The 16,796-nt window shown below is 50.7% G+C and overlaps 1 protein-coding gene across 3 annotated transcripts in view; it reads right to left on the bottom strand.

The window, feature by feature from the left end:
• Nucleotides 1-16,796, bottom strand: part of gckr (glucokinase (hexokinase 4) regulator) — a 134,985-nt gene that overhangs the window by 97,702 nt on the left and 20,487 nt on the right. For all 3 annotated transcript variants that reach the window (XM_038799951.1, XM_038799950.1, XM_038799952.1), the window contains 3 exons: nt 10,722-10,817; nt 5,069-5,224; nt 4,164-4,232 (listed from right to left, as the gene is read on the bottom strand). In XM_038799951.1, coding sequence (XP_038655879.1) covers nt 4,164-4,232; nt 5,069-5,224; nt 10,722-10,778 — 282 coding nt within the window. In that variant the 5' untranslated portion in view covers nt 10,779-10,817. The remainder of the gene's footprint in view (nt 1-4,163; nt 4,233-5,068; nt 5,225-10,721; nt 10,818-16,796) is intronic.

The following is a 16,796-nucleotide window of genomic DNA, read 5'->3' as shown; positions in this document are numbered from 1 at the left end:
TGACATGGGTGAGACTGCAGCTGGGGTGGTCTGGGAGGCACTGAAAGCGGTTATTAGAGGGGAATGTATTTCGATTCGAGCCCACAGGGATAAAACTGAGCAGTCGGAGCTGGACAGGTTGGTAGGAGAAATCTTACAGGTGGACAGGAGATTTTCAGAGTCTCCAAATGAAGAGCTCCTGAAGGAGCGTCAGAGACTTCAAATGGAGTTTGGGCTCCTTTCAAACTCCTAAAAGGGACAATATATGAACATAGGGAAAAAGCTAGCAGGATGCTGGCGCATCAGCTGAGGAAACTGGAGGCGGCGAGAGAAATAGGGAAAATAAAGGATTTGAGGGGGAAGACGGTGATGGACCCGGGGGCGGTGAATGAAGTGTTCTGGAAATTTTATAGCCAGCTATACGAGTCGGAACCCCCGGATGGGGAGGAGGGCATGAATCAATTCCTGGGGAGGCTAGAGTTCCCGAAGGTAAATGAGGAGCTGGTGGAGGCCCTGGGGGGCCCGATTGGGCTTGGGGAGGTGATAGGTGGACTGGGGGCGATGCAATCGGGTAAAGCCCTGGGACTTGATGGATTACCTGTAGAATTTTAGAAGAAGTTCTCTGGGTTACTGGGGCCGCTCCTGGTTAAGGCTTTTAACGTGTACAAGGAGCTGGGAGTACTCCCCCCAATGTTATCACAGGCATCAATTTCTCTCATCCTGAAGCTTGGCAAGGATTCGGAGAGCTGTGGATCATACAGGCCAATCTCCCTCTTGAATGTAGATGCCAAATTATTGGCAAAGATCCTGGCCACCGAATAGAGGATTGTGTCCCGGAGATAATTGGGGAGGATCAGACAGGATTTGTAAAGGGCAGGCATTTAACATCCAGCATTAGATGGCTTCTTAATGTAATTATGATGCCAGTGGAGGGGAGCGAGGCTGAGGTGGTAGTTGCCATGGACACGGAGGAGGCTTTTGACCAGGTGGAGTGGAAGTATCTATGGTATATTTTAGGCAGGTTTGGGTTTGGGCAGCGATTTGAGGAGTGGGTCCGGTTATTGTACCAGGCTCCGGTGGTAAACGTAAGAACTAACCAAATTCGGTTGGAATACTTTAGTCTATGTCAGGGGACAAGGCAGGGATGCCCACTCTCCCCATTGCTGTTTCCCATGGCCATAGAACCCTTAGCAATGGCTCTGAGAGTAGTGAATACCTGGAGGGGTATAGTGGGGGGGGGGGGGGGGGGGGGGGGGGGGGGGGGGGGGGGTGGGGGGTGGAACACAGAGTGTCTCTCTATGCGGACGATTTGCTGCTTTATATCACAGACCCGGTGGGGGGGGGATGACCGAAGTCATGGAGGTGTCAGGAGAATTTGGGCAATTTTCAGGCTATAAGTTAAATATGGGAAAGAGCGAGATGTTCGTGATTCAGGCACGGGGCAGGAAAGGAGGCTGAAGGAGCTACCTTTTAAAGTGGTTGGGAAGAGTTTTAGGTATCTGGGGATTCAAGTGGCCAAGGATTGGGGGCAGCTTCTCAAGTTAAATTTGGGCAAAGCATTGGATCAAATGAGAAGGGATTTTTGTAGATAGGACATACTCCCACTGCACTGGCGGGGAGGGTTCAGACGGTGAAGATGACGGTCTTTCCGAGACTGCTTTTCTTTTTTCAGTGTCTCCCGATTTATGTCCCAAAGGCTTTTTTCAGAAGCGTGAATGCGGCAATATGGAGGTTTATATGGGCGGGTAAAACCCCGAGAGTAAAGAGGGCACTCCTGGAACAGGCCCGCGGGGAAGGGGAATTGGCTCTCCTGAGCTTTATTAGCTATGACTGGGCTGCCAACATGTTGATGGTCAGGAAGTGGGTAGTGGGGGAGGGGTCGGTCTGGGAGCGGATGGAGGCAGCATCCTGCAATGGTACGAGACTGGAGGCTTTACTGACGGCGCCCCTGCCATTTTCGCCGGCTCGGTACTCCACAGGTCCTGTGGTGGTGGCAGCCCTGAGGGTGTGGGGGCAATGGAGGCAGCATGTGAGACTGGAGGATCTGGAGGATCACCGATCTGTGACAATCACCGGTGTGTCCCGGCAGGAGGGGGGGGGGGGGGGGGGGGGGGGGGTGGTGGAGGGCTTGATGGGGGCTTTGAGGTATGGTAGCGGGCAGGGATTGAGAGGTTTGGGAATCTATTCATCCAGGTGGGTTTTCCAACCTTGGAGACATTACAGGAGGAGTTTGATTTGCCGAGTGGGAATGGGTTTCGGTATCTTCAAGTGCAGGACTTTGTAGGGAGGCAGGTCCCAAGCTTTCCTCGCCTCCCCCTGAGGGGACTACAGGATAAAGCGCTGTCAAAAACAGGGGTTAGAGGTGGGAAGGTTTCAGACATAGACAGGGAATTGTTAGAGTGAGAAGGGGTCCCTATCAGAGAGGTGAAGAGGAAGTGGGAAGAAGAGCTAGGAGGGGAGCTGGAAATTGAACTGTGGGAAAAAGCCTTGAAAGGGGTAAATACTTCCTCGTCCTGTGCTAGACTTAGCTTGATTCAGTTCAAGATAGTCCACAGGGCCCACATGACGGAAGCCCGGATGAGTAGGTTCTTCGAGGAGGTGGAGGACAGATGTGGGTGGTGTGGGGGTAGCCCGGCCAACCGTGTTCATATGTTTTGGGCATGTCCGAAACTGAGGGAATTCTGGCAGGGATTTGCGGATATTATGTCAGAAGTCCTGGAAGGTAGGGTAACTCCGATTGCAGAATTAGCAATATTTGGGGTGTCGGAAGATCCGGGGGCAAAGGGGGAAGGGAGGCCGATATACTGTCCTTCTCCTCCCTGGTAGCCCAGAGACGGATCTTACTGAGATGGAGGGACTCGGAGGCTCTGACATCAGGGGCGAAATTCTCCCCTACCCGGCAGGGTGGGGGGTCCCGGCGTAGCGGAGTGGCGCCAACCACTCCGGCGTCGGGACTCCCAAAAGGTGTGGAATTCTCCGCACCTTTAGGGGCCAAGCTCTCACATTGAGGGGCTAGGCCCGCGCCGGAGCGGTTGGCATCACACCGACTGGCACCAAAACCGGCATCAACGGCCTTTAACGCCCGCCGCCCGGCACCGGGGCTGGCCAAAAGGCCTTTGCCGGTTCGCGCGTGTGCCGATGCGTCAGCTGCCGCTGACGTCACCACCGGCGCATGCACGCTGGGGGATTCTCTTCCGCCTCCGCCATGGTGTGGGCCGTGGCGGCGGCAGAAGAAAAAGAGTGCCCCCACAGCACTGGCCCGCCCGCCGATCGGTGGGCCCTGATCGCGGGCCTGGCCACTGTGGGGGCACACCCCGGGGTCCGATCGCCCCGCGCCCCCCCCAGGACCCCGGGGGCCCGCTTGCGCCGCCGCCACCAGATGTGGTTCAAACCACAGCAGCGGGAGAGGCCTCCCAGCGGTGGGACTTCGGCCCATCGTGGGCCGGAGAATCGCCACAGGGGCCTCGCCGATCGGCGGGGCGTGATTCCCGCCCCCGCCAATTCCCGGGTGGCGGAGAATTCCAGCCACTGCGGGGGCGGGATTTACTCCGGCCCCGGGCGATTCTCCGACCCTGCGGGGGGTCGGAGAATTTCGCCAAAGGAGTGTGGGTCAGCGATATGGTAGAGTTTCTCAGTCTGGAGAAAATCAAGTTCGCTCTCAAAGGATCAATACAGAGATTCGGCCGGAGTTGGCAGCTGTTCATCGATTTCTGTAACAAAAACTGAATGTCAGGGAAAAGGGAAAAAGGGTGGCGTTGGGAGGAAAATAGGAGGCAGGGTAATGTTAAATCAGGACAGGGGATTTAGTATCCGAGTATTTGGGGATAGGCGGGGAGATGTGAGGTACGTGGTTTATTGTTTGTTGTTATTTTAGGGGGTATTTTGTGCGTTGACCTGCGCCGTTGTTTTAGAAATGTCAATATGTTAAATTGTGAAAATTACAAATGCTTCAATAAAATAATTTCTAAAAAAAACATGGGACAGAAAAATATGCACTCTGTGAGTAGGGTGAAATTATCTCTGAAACTGCTTCCCTTTGTGCAAAGCTCAGCATTCAATGTTAAATTGTAAAATTTATCTCAAAGCGTTCAGCTACTCAAGCAACTTCTATGAAATTTTCCCCAATGCCATGAATATAGTTCACCATTGTCAAAATTGTAACTTGCCTGCTCAAGGACACGTACCTTCAACAGTTCTTGAACTTGTTTGGAAGTGTCAACCATTGTTCTTAAAATAGATTCACTGTACAGTGTCTGCCAATGAAACAAAAGGTATATTGATTAGTTACTTGTGTGTTATAAAAGTTGATTTAAGGAAAACTAGTGTGGACGAAAACAATTGGATTTGCTGCATTATTGTTGCCGACAGCAATTTTATTGTCAGGTATGGATCTATTAATATTTGAAGATCCAGAGAATGCGCTGGATTTTATGCCCCCACCCCACATTGGGAATGATTTCAGTGGGGGTGGGGTACATAAAATATGACAGGTGGTCATATTTTCGACCCAGACTCCATAATATTTTTTTTTTATAAATTTAGATTACCCAATTATTTTTTTCAATTAAGGGGCAATTTAGCGTGGCCAATCCACCTACCCTGCACATTTTTGGGTTGTGGGGGCGAAACCCACGCAGACACGGGGAGAATGTGCAAACTCCACACAGACAGTGACCCAGAGCCGGGATCGAACCTGGGACCTCAGCGCCGTGAGGCGGTTGTGCTAACCACTAGGCCACCGTGCTGCCCTTAGACTCCATAATATAAGGGGTGGGTAGGGCGCCCACTAGCCTGCCCATCCTTAGGTCTATTGAGACATGTATGTGGCAAATTAATGGCCACTTAAACAACTCAGTCCTCGTCCACTAGGGAGTGGAAAGTGGGCATGAGTGGGAAAGCCGTGTTTTCACTCAAGTTGGAAAGCCTGCACAGTGTGAATGTCATTTGTTTTCAGTTTAATTCATGAGGAAATTCAACCCAATCTGTATGTTAAGCAGCTAATTACATATCCATTTTGAATTTCCAATTGACTAGCCGAGTCTATTTAAACATAATTAAAACAGTTAGTTGGTATGGGAACTCACTGTACCTTATAATTGGTAACCCTGTTATCCTCCTTCTGAAATATTTCTGCATCACATTCTTTTAAAAGTTGTACAATCTGAACAGAATCTGATTTGTCTATTGTGCATGTTATAGGGTTGGATTTCTCTGTGATGGAGAGCATCGGCTCATATCCTGCAAGCTGCAATGTAAAAGCATTCAGAAGTTCACATAATATAACAATTGTTTCTTGAGAAGGAAAATATATAAAAGCTGATGATAAATGCAAAAGCAGCAAACAGGCTTAGAGTGATCAAATTTAAAACCAAAGAGTTTTCAATTATCATTTTCTCCAACAATCAAAAACACATCTTACAACATAAGATGCTTCTGGGTGGGGATTTCCTTCTTGTTCTTCACAAAGCTGTTGGTTCCTGCTCTCATTCTCACAGCAAAAGCTAGAAAATGCTATGAACAATTGGATCCAACTAAAGTGGGCATGCAATTTGAAATTACTCTATTCTCATTCTAACCCTCAAATCCTGTTGCCTGGTTATCATTGTGAGTTGAAGAACACTCAGCAGTCTGGAATCTCATAGATGTAATGTAATTAGATTGATTGTGGGAATCCCATGGGATGGGAATGCATTGCCACTTGCAAGCAGTTGGTTCAATTCAACCACTCTTGCATCTGAGTCAGAAGGTTTGACTCATAAACCTGACTGACACATCCACTGAGTACTGAGGGGGTGTTGCACCATTCAAGGTGCCATCCATTGTCTTAAGATTTATGCAAAGCTTGTAGATGACTGTTTTAATGGTTTAGAGTCTAAACTTTAGACGAATGATTTTCTTTTCTTTTGAAATTAAAAAAGACTAAAAAGCCATTTTTAGAAATGTTTTGCTTTTCTTTGTGATTGCAATTCTGATGCTTTGGGATTAATTTTAACCTAATCTGACTAGTAGGGAACGGACAGGCGTTTCACATCCTGCTTGGTCTGCCTTCCCATTTGGCTTCAAGCAACTAAACTTTCAACTCTAGGCATATCTTGAAGGAATATTGGATATTAGAATGCCAGAATGTAACCGCAACCATCTTTTTTGGAAATCACCCACAATGGTGCCCAGCCATCATAATTCTTTTCACAATTCTTGGGCATGTACTGACAATAGAAATGTTATTTAAATTAGCCCTTGTAGTAATGAGTTTTGTTTCATTATTGTAAGGTTTTTGACTCACTTGCATCCAAGTACTACCGTAATCTAAGATTTGGATGACTACAGTGACCAGTGAGGCTACCTTCCACTTGGGACTGTGTTCTAATTAAAAAGGCTTCAGGATAAATTATTATTAGTCTGAGAATTATTGGGTGGAATTCTCCGCTCCCGGGAAAAATCGAGAAGGCCGTTGTGAACTCGGACGAGTTTCACGACGGCCTGGGAGGCCGCTCCTCTCACGGTATTCACCCCCACCAGGGGGGCTAGGAGCGGCGGTCCGTTATTCTCGGCAGCCGGGCCTTGACGCTTGCGTCAAGGCGGCGCGCCGAGAATGACGCGACGGACGCGCCTCTGTGACGTCAGCCGCGCATGCGCAGATTGGCCGGCTCCAACCCGCGCATGCGCGGCTGACGTCATGACGGCTGACGGCTCAAACCCGTGCATGCGTGGTGGCCGTCTTCCCCTCCGCTGCCTCGCAAGACGTGGCGGCTTGATCTTGCGGGGCGGCGGAGGGGAAAGAGTGCGTTGCTTTGAGACGACGGCCCGATGATCGGTGGGCACCGATCGCAGGCCAGTCCCCTCCCGAGCACGGCCGTGGTGCTCACTCCCCGCTCCGGCCCCCCCCACAAGCTTCAAACGGGCCTTTGGCGCCCATGTTCACGACGGCAGCGACCAGGTGTGGTTGCCGCCGTCGTGAACCGGTCGCGATCGGCAGGCCGCTCGGCCCATCCGGAGATTCTTCCGAGCGGGGGGGTGGGAGAATCCCGGGGTGCACCAGGGGGGCGTGAAATGTGTCGCCTGGCCCTCCCGCGATTCTCCCATCCGGTGTGGGGAGCGGAGAATCGTTCCCATTAGGTTAAAGAAAAATTTAATTTTAAAGTAAATTCAAATCTACCGTACCACTTTAACAAATATTTAACAAGGAGTGGATCCCTTTATCAACAATCTACTGCTTAACTATTAAAAGTCATGTAATTAGTTTAATGTTTACTTTATGCTTCCCTTACAGTATCATTGATGGTATCTATTTAAATATAGCCAGGATATTTATACAAATCCAGTATTACAGTGGTGGGCACCCTGTGTGCTGAAATGCATTGAATGCCTCTCCCCAGAAAGTGAACGTGGAGACCGGTAGTGCTCTGTGCATTAGGGGGATTCAGAGCTCCCCAATGAAGTTAACTAGCACAAAGGGGACTAAGAGCAAGTTGTTAAGTAGACTCATTATGCTCCGACGCTCCTGATATTTTTTCAAATCAGATGCCTTCACCCTAATGCAACGGCAACATCTAAGCAGTGTACAAAACAGTGTGGCAGTACCAAGGTGCCACACTGGCAGTGCTCAGGTACCTGGGTGCCAGAGGGAGAGCCAGGGTACCACCCTGCCCTGTCCCCAACCACCCAGGGGTCTCCAATGACCTGGAGGAGGTGGCCAACAAAATGAATGCCTTTCCCTCTCCTTTATCTCCTTGGCATCCATGACACACTGGTACCAGTGTCCCATGACGTTGTACCACCCCTCACACCCCAAGTGGCTGGTCTTTTCCCCCTGGCACCAATAAAGTTCTATAATTGGCAGCTATTTTGCTCTTGCCTGACACATTGGGCTTTTCATAACAGATACTCCTTAATTCCAGCAAATTATGCAAATAAGATGATCTAACAGGATAGGTCTGATCAAGCCATTTTCGACTTCATGAGCGGAATTCAGCCAAAATATTTCCCAGAGTCATTTTGGGTGTGTTTGGTCGGATCTTTGCCGCAGCCTTTTGGTTGAGATCGACACCGGTATTTACCCACAATTGGGGCACGATTTACAGGCCGTGTCCCTCCAGAATCGGAGTGGAACATGGCCAGTAGATCCTTGGAGAGGCCTTCCTCACGTTTCCCGATGGTTGTTACTCCTGGCGGGAACTAACCAGTTCTTGCGAGGTATCGCGTTCTGTGTCCCACCCATAATGGGCGGGACCATGCGCCACATGAGTTTGATAACCGAATTAGCCATGCTGACACTGGATTAAACAGTCACCCGGCATCTATCAGCCTCGGCAAGGACACCCCAGCTGAGCGCTGATTAGTTCTGGTGCTCATAACCAGGGGCCAGAAGTACAGGCACTTGTAGGGTCTTCCAAATGATCGAAGGCTGAACAATTGGTCAGCCTTTGACCAGGTTGGTAGTCTGGCACTGCTAGTGCCACCAGGGCACCTTGTTGCTGCCAGCCTGGCATTTTAGCAGTTCCACTAGGGTTCCACCCTGGCACTTCCAGGGTGCCCAAATGGCACTGCCGGGCTGCAGGGGCACTGCCAGAGTTCCAGGCTGGCAGTGCCAAGATGCCAAGCTGGCATTTTGCCCAAGCCGAAGATCAGGCCTGGGTTTTGCCGGTATGTGATGGGGCACGGGGTGGGGGGGGGGGGGGGGGGGGTGCTTGTCGACCCCCAACAGGTGAGTTGGGGCTTTGGGGGGGTCGAGAGATTGGGCTGCAATTTTAAAATGACGCTAAGTAATGCCTCGGGGCGGGGGAGGAGGACATTTCCTGACTACAAGTACCAGGAACAACCCCGCTACTCCTGCCCGGAATGGACTCTGATTTTGTTTTTGATTAGATCTTGCTTTTAGTCATTTTTTTAGCCTTGGGGAGGTTCTCCCTGGTCTAGCCCACACTTTGAAATGTTTTCAGCAATGGAGAGCTGAACTCGCCAGTGAGACTGGCTCCTCAGAGATCGCCCCACCATTTTGAAAGGGTGTCCCGATCTCTAAGTGAGCTTTAGGGTCCCCCACACACCAACCCACAGATGAAGTCACCCATGCACACATGGGCATTACCCCACACATCCCCAAGTGAGGAACACCCGGTTCTGAGGTTGTTGAAGGCCCCGATTTTCAGGCTGCCCCATCCCCCCATTTTCGGCCCTCTCCTTTCCGGATCCCCACCCTTCATCACCCACCCCCCTTTCATGGGCATGAACACCCTCAGGCCCTGACCCTTGGAAGTGGCACTCTGACACTGCCACCCTGACACCCTGGTGTTGCCCCTGCCAGCCTGACAGTGCCACCCAGACACCCTGGCAGTATCATAATGGCAGTGCCAAAATGCCCAGCTGTCAGAGAGAGTGAACCAAGGTGCCCCCGTCCCTGACAACCAAGGCCTGGGTGACCCCATAGGTGCCTTTAGGCCTGGTCTACATTTGCGTTGACCAGTACCAAACAACGCCTGGTCAAGGCCTCGTTGGGGAGGCTGTTAGTTCCTTTGAGACCAGAGAATCTGGCGCATGCATATTTAAATGAACCTTGAGTATGCTGATCAAGATCTCATCCAGCGCGGGCGAGATCCAGGTCGTGACTTCTCACAAAATTCAACGGCCTCGTTTCGGCACCAAGTCGGGCGTGATGAGGACAGTAAATTGCAACCCATATTATATTCAATGCATCACATCATCCCTTCTGGCAGTACATATGAAAAAGGTATTTCTCTCATTTTGATTTCGTAATACTTAAGACCATGGTTAAAGTTTGGGTGTTTGAATTTCTGAACAGTGAGATTTCATTACGGATATTAATTTTCACCTTGAAAATCAGGTATATGCTGAAACGATAAGTTGGAGACTGAGCACAACATGATAAAATTCCCTTCCACCAACATATACATACCAATTGTATTTGAACATACGGGGTAAAATGATGCTGTGTGGTAATAGTAATGAACACATTAACATGGAATTCCTCTACCTGCAGTTTAAAAAATGGTGCTAACCAGTTTCATTATTAAAACCATATGGTGTGATTTCAGGACCTCTGATTTAAGGGTGGATGGGTAATCTTCCTGCCATACCCCACTCACTTGATTTTTCTCCTGACAGTGGTTAACGCTGCTGTCTCACAGCGTCAAGGACCCGGGTTCAATTCCGCCTTAGATGACTGTGTGTAGTTTGCACTTTTCTCGGGGTTTTCTTCCAGGTGCTCCAGTTTCCATTCACATTCCAAAGATATGCAGGTTAAGTGGATTGGCCATGCTGAATTGTCCTTCAGTGTCCAAAGATGTGGTGTTATGGGGATATGGCGGGGATGGGTGGGCCTAGTAGGGTGTTTTTTTGGAGGGTCGGTGCAGACTTGATGGGCTGAATGGCCTCCTTCTGCACTGTGAGGATTCTATGATTTACTGGTAACCAATTATTGATAACCTGTGAAAAATCTTTTCACTGTGTTCTCACCGCCAACATTGGTTAAATGGAAATCACTGGGTACTCAGGTTGTGCACTGCCTTCCTTTGTAGAACCTGGCCCTTGAAATTAGAGAGCTCTTTAATAAATGGAATCACTTGAAATACATCAGGTAAAATTAGATTGTGCAAAGCCATGACATGAATTACTCTTTTTAAGTAAGTGAAGATTTTCTCCTTGTCATTAGATTCTAGTTATTAATTCTGACAATGTAAATGTGACCAGAAGTCAGAAGAGGCCCGATTAGCAATAGAATGGCTTACCTCCCATTTCCTTGGATGTGGAGTTTCATGTTCAAATCTTTTGGTGCTTTTCATCATTTTACTCAACTCCCAGAAATCGAACAAGTCTGCAAAGAACTACCAAAATATATATGTGGTTGAAGATTAGCTTGGGATCTGTTCATTCCATATTTTAATTATCCAACTATTGCAGTCAGACTTATTTTCCAAATAGGGTCAAACTCCGGCTTAATGATTAATCAAAAAAGTTATACGTCAACTCAACATGTCACGGAACACTGGGACTGCAATTGGGTTTTGCGGCAATCAACGAAAACAGTAAGTGCTGGAAAAACTCAATAGCCCACAACGTCCGTGTTCCCCAGCGTCACATTTAGGGAGGTACCCCTATGAAGTGCTGTAAATCCTACAAAGAAGCTCCTACGTGAGGGTTTACCCGGAAATTGCCCAGAAGAGCTAACTTCCTCTGAACAATTGCACTGGACTAGGATCCATCCAACTGAAGCGATTTAAATCGCTAACTTCTGATGGTTCTGTGCGTTTTACCCTGATGGTTACTCTGAAAAAATTTTTGAGACAAAGAGTCATCCAGAATCAAAACGTTAGCTCCCTTCTCTATCCACAGGTGCTGTCAGACCTGCTGCGATTGTCCAGCATTTTCGGTTTCTGTTTCAGCTCTTGCCCACCTGTGGTGAATCACATTCTGCGTAATTCACACTCTTGTTATATGATGTGCTGTATTCATGTTAGCTCGGTATACGAGCAGTTGCGTGGCTCTGCCCATAGGGGGAGATGAGGAGTTTGTACAGGGCTCCACCCTTGGCTCTGCCCATGGCTCTGACCATGGCTCCTCCGACTAAACGGAAGTATAAAGCTTTGCAGTCGTGAACCTGCCTGCCAGTTCATCACGTCGCAGGCAGGCTCTGTTGTAAGTCTATTAAAACCACTGTTCACTTCCAACCATGTAGCCATGCTGGCCACGCAAAATGGACACTGAGCCAAACTAAAATGGAAGGCTGCTGGGAAACAGACAGTTCAGCCAGAACAGCAGTCTGCAAAGAGCAGTTTGCATTCTGCAGCAGCAGAAACCAGTTTGGGCTCAGGTGAAAAGACCTTAGCTAGGTGCAAATGGCAAAACGCTTTGCATGCTAATGAGGCCATCAGACTTGAACACCCACACAATAGATACATTTGGTTCTGAATGGACACATTCCAATCAAGACCCAGACATCGAGGCACCAGAAACCTCCAAACAAAAGGACATAAGAAACGCCCCCTCCATCACGGAGACCCCCTCGCATTGGGGAATTAATCCAGTATCGATAAGGAATTGATCCAATAGGTAGAGCCCGCCCGAGAAGAGGGAAGGACAACGGAACCCCTATAAAAGATAGGGACCTCGTGTTGTCCGGTCTGTTAAAACCCGTGCTCCGGCTCCGACTGACACCTGGTATCCTGACTCCAGCCGTTGAGCACCAGCCGCCGAAACCGTAAGTTCAACGCTCGCTACGCGATCCAAGCCCACTAGACTCCCAAGTACCAGAACGCTTGCTGAAGGCTGCAGACAAACCCAGGACGAAGGCCTCGTTCTCTGACCTTGCCTGTTCCTGTTAGATAAGTATTCTGTTTGCTTATGTTTAGTTGTAGCTTAGTCTCTTAGTGTGTGCATGAGTATTTATTATTAACTGTATAATAAATATTGATCGTTTGAACTTTACTAATCGGTGTATCGTCTTTATTACTTTGAACTTGACCTTGGAATACTTGTGACGTTGCCTATACGGCAACTGGCGACTCCAGAGCTAAATAATTACATAGAACAGAGCCTAGCAGTGTTAAGCACACGTCGAACTCGGAGGCGTGTTAATACACTCCAATAAACGCGTTTTACGCCCATAGTAAAACGTGCAACAACCATGTGTCTTGTGAATTGATGGTCACATCAATTTAATAGTCTTTGGAAACTAGAAGAAAACGACTAAGGAAACGACTATGGAATCAGCCCTCAAACCTGACCGACTAGAACTGCAGGCTGCAGAGGCAAGAGAAATCTTTCAACACTGGCTCAGAGGTTTTAAACCTGGCTGAATCAAGTACTCCAGAAACTACAGAGGAGAAGAAACTCAGTCTACTGCACGCAAGGGTGAGCCACCGTATATCTACTCAACTCAATAGTACTAACTCGTATACGGGGGCCCTAGCCAGGCTAGATCGAATGTACGTGAGGCCCATCAACGAGGTCTACGCACGCCATATTTTTACGACCCGCCGCCAGCGCCCCGCGGAGTCGTTGGAAGAATTCCTGCGGGACTTAAAGACTTTAGCTCAGGACTGTAATTACCAGGCTGTATCAGCCGAACAGCACATGGAGCACGCCGTCAGGGATGTGCACGTGGCAGACCTCAGATCAAACTATGTACGCCAGCGGTTGCTCGAAAAAGGGGCCCAGAATCTAGAGAACACGGTAGAATTGGCTACCACCATGGAGGTCTCGTTCCGCAGCCTCATCTCGATCCCCGCGGACCAAGCGACCTCATCCTGGGCCCCCGACCAGCGATTTCCCCAGGCCTGCGCTGCGCGGCCACCCAGCCGTGTTGAGCCACACTTGGCAGCTCCAGTGTGCCATTTTTGTGGGCAGCCCCAGCACCCACGGCAGTATTGCCCGGCCCGTAACGCGACCTGCAGCAGCTGCGGTCGCAAGGGACACTATGCCCGGGTCTGCCTGGCAAAGCAGGCCCCATCTCCTAACTCTCCCGCAGCCTCCCAGGGCACTCGTTTTCAAACTCCACAGGCCCGCAGGCCCCGAAATGCTGCGGCCTGTACTCCGACTCCGCCCCCAAACAACACGTGCGACTCATGGGGGCCGCCATCTTGGGCGCCATCTTCCTCGCCGCCCGCCACGCGCGATCCACAGGGGCGGCCATCTTGGGATCCTTCCTCTCCTCACTCAGAAAATCGCCTCGAAGCCTCCGAATTCAGAGGGCAGTCATCACGGGGCCACTCCAGCACAGCTGATCGTGCCGCTGACTACCCGTAACTCAGCACGGTGACGTTGGACCAGTCGCGTCCGAAACTTCCAGTGTAACCTGAAAAGCCTCACACTCAGCTTCGGTGGGCCCTTGCCCCCCGCTCACTATTTGCAGCCTTGCTACGTTAAAAATCGACCCCCCTCCACTCTTTGCCAATCTCACGCCGGACTGCAAACCCGTAGCCACTCGCAGCAGGCGGTACAGCCTGCAGGACAGGGTGTTTATCAGAACCGAGGTCCGGAGGCACCTACGTGAGGGGATCATAGAGGCCAGTAATAGCCCCTGGAGAGCTCAGGTGGTGGTCGTCAAGACCGGGGAAAAATTCCGAATGGCAGTGGACTATAGCCAAACCATTAATCGGTTCACGCTCCTCGATGCGTACCCCCTCCCCAGGATTGCAGACATGGTGAATCAGATCCTCCACTATCGCATCTTTTCCACGGTGGATCTGAAGTCTGCATTCCACCAGCTCCCAATCCGCCCGGAGGACCACCACTTCACGGCGTTTGAGGCCGACGGCTGCCTCTTCCACTTCCTCTGGGTTCCCTTTGGACAAACGAATGGGGTCTCGGTGTTCCAACGCGCAATGGACCGAATGGTTCACCAGTACGGGCTGCGGGCCATGTTTCCATACTTGGACAACCATCTGCGGCCATGATCAGCAGGACCACGACGCTAACCTCCATCGATTTCTCCAAATTGCCCAGAAACTTAATCTTACTTACAACACGGAGAAATGCGTTTTCCGCACGACCAGGCTAGCCATCCTCGGCTATGTCGTGGAAAACGGAGTCCTGGGCCCCGACCTGGACCGCATGCGCCCCATCTTACACCTCCCTCTCCCTCATTGTCCCAGGGCCCTCAAAAAGTGCCTGGGATTTTTCTCATATTATGCCCAGTGGGTCCCTCAGTATGTGGACAAAGCCCGCCCACTATTTAAGGCCACACTCTTCCCTCTATCGGATGAGGCTCGTCAGGCCTTCTCTCGTATCAAGGAGGACATCGCCAAAGCGGCCATGCGGGCGGTGGATGAATCCACCCCATTTCAGGTTGAGAGCGATGCCTCAGAGGTAGCTCTTGCAGCCACATTGAATCAGGCAGGGAGACCAGTCGCCTTTTTCTCCCGAACCCTCTCCGCTTCAGAACTTCGACACTCCTCAGTCGAAAAGGAAGCACAATCCATTGTGGAAGCGATACATCACTGGAGGCACTACCTCGCAGGTAGGAGGTTTACCCTCATCACCGACCAAAGATCGGTTGCCTTTATGTTTGACAGCTCACAAAGGGGCAAAATTAAAAACGATAAGATCCTACGGTGGAGGATCGAACTCTTCACCTACAAATACGATATCATGTACCGACCGGGGAGGCTCAATGAGCCCCCAGATGCCCTGTCCCGCGGCATGTGCACCAGCGCGCAAGACGACTGCCTCAAAGCTATCCACAATGACCTCTGCCACCCGGGGGTCACCCGGCTCGCCCACTACATCAAAGCCCGAAACCTGCCTTTCTCCACCGAGGAGGTAAAAGCCATCACCAGGGATAGTCCGATCTGTGCGGAGTGCAAACCGCACTTCTATAGACCAGACAAGGCCCACCTGGTCAAGGCCTCCAGGCCCTTTGAACGCCTAAGTATCGATTTCAAAGGGCCACTCCCCTCGACCAATAGGAATGTGCACTTCCTGAACGTAATAGACGAGTTCTCCCGCTTCCCCTTTGCTATCCCGTGCCCCGATATGACCTCCCACACAGTCATTAGGGCCCTGCATAGTGTCTTCATCCTGGTCAGGTTCCCCAGCTATGTACACAGCGACAGGAGTTCGTCCTTCATGAGCGACGAGCTGCGTCAGTACCTGCTCGAAAAGGGCATTGCCTCGAGCAGGACTACCAGCTACAACCCCAGGGGGAACGGGCAGGTGGAGAGGGAGAACGCGACGGTCTGGAAGACCGTCCTACTGACCATCCGGTCCAGGAAGCTCCTGACTTCCCATTGGCAGGAGGTCCTCCCCGACGCGCTCCATGCTATTAGGTCCCTCCTATGTACGGCCACCAACCAGGCCCCTCACAAGCGGCTATTTGTTTTTTACAGGGGCACTACCACGGGGGTTTCGCTCCCAGCATGGTTGAGGTCACCGGGCCCGGTTCTCCTCCGGAAGCACGTCCGGACCCATAAAACTGACCCACTCATGGAGAGAGTGCTCCTACTCCACTGGAACCCCCAATACGCGTCCATCGAATACCCTGACGGCCGTCAGGACACTGTTTCCCTCCGGGACCTGCAGGATCCAACTCTGACACTACTACCGCTGAGGTGCCCCTCACACTACACCCCACCCAACCCTCCGCGCCCGGCGCCCCCACGCCTGCAGTTTCGCTGCCCGTGCTCTGCGCCCCCGTGCCCTTGGGTTTCCGGCGCACCCCATCACCAGTCGAACCAGTCGGATACGAAGCTCTGACAGAATCACCCTCAGAGTCTGCCATCGTACCCTCGACGACTGCCACCACCCAGTCACCAGAAGAGGCTGCAACCCCGGTGCTTCGTCGATCCCAGAGCCTGCCTTCCAGTTCATCACATCACAGGCAGGCTCTGTTGTAAGACCACGTGTCTTGTGAATTGATGGTCACATTACCACCCAAACAACCCTTTATATCCCTCCAACCCAAAAAAAGGCTTTAGACTGATTAGCTGGAGATTACTGTTGTCCCATTTTCTGCAGGATAACAGTGAGCTGCAATGGAGCAGCCTGATGGCGGAATGTTAACCAGGCTCAAATCTAAAAATGATTTGTGCCACTGGATTGACATAATGAAATGAAATGAAATGAAAATCGCTTATTGTCACGAGTAGGCTTCAAATGAAGTTACTGTGAAAAGCCCCGAGTCGCCACATTCCGGCACCTGTTTGGGGAGGCTGTTACGGGAATTGAACCGTGCTGCTGGCTTGCCTTGGTCTGCTTTCAAAGCCAGCGATTTAGCCCAGTGAGCTAAACAGCAAGAATGCCTATGCCCTGCCTGTTCCCACCCAGGTGGAAATTCTTCATCCAAAATACCAAAGGCTATGATGCGC

The sequence above is a fragment of the Scyliorhinus canicula genome, chromosome 6, assembly GCF_902713615.1.
Source record: "Scyliorhinus canicula chromosome 6, sScyCan1.1, whole genome shotgun sequence".
Taxonomy (NCBI): Eukaryota; Metazoa; Chordata; class Chondrichthyes; order Carcharhiniformes; family Scyliorhinidae; genus Scyliorhinus; species Scyliorhinus canicula.
Note: the sequence above shows the minus strand (reverse complement) of the source record. Positions and strands in the feature narration are given on the sequence as shown.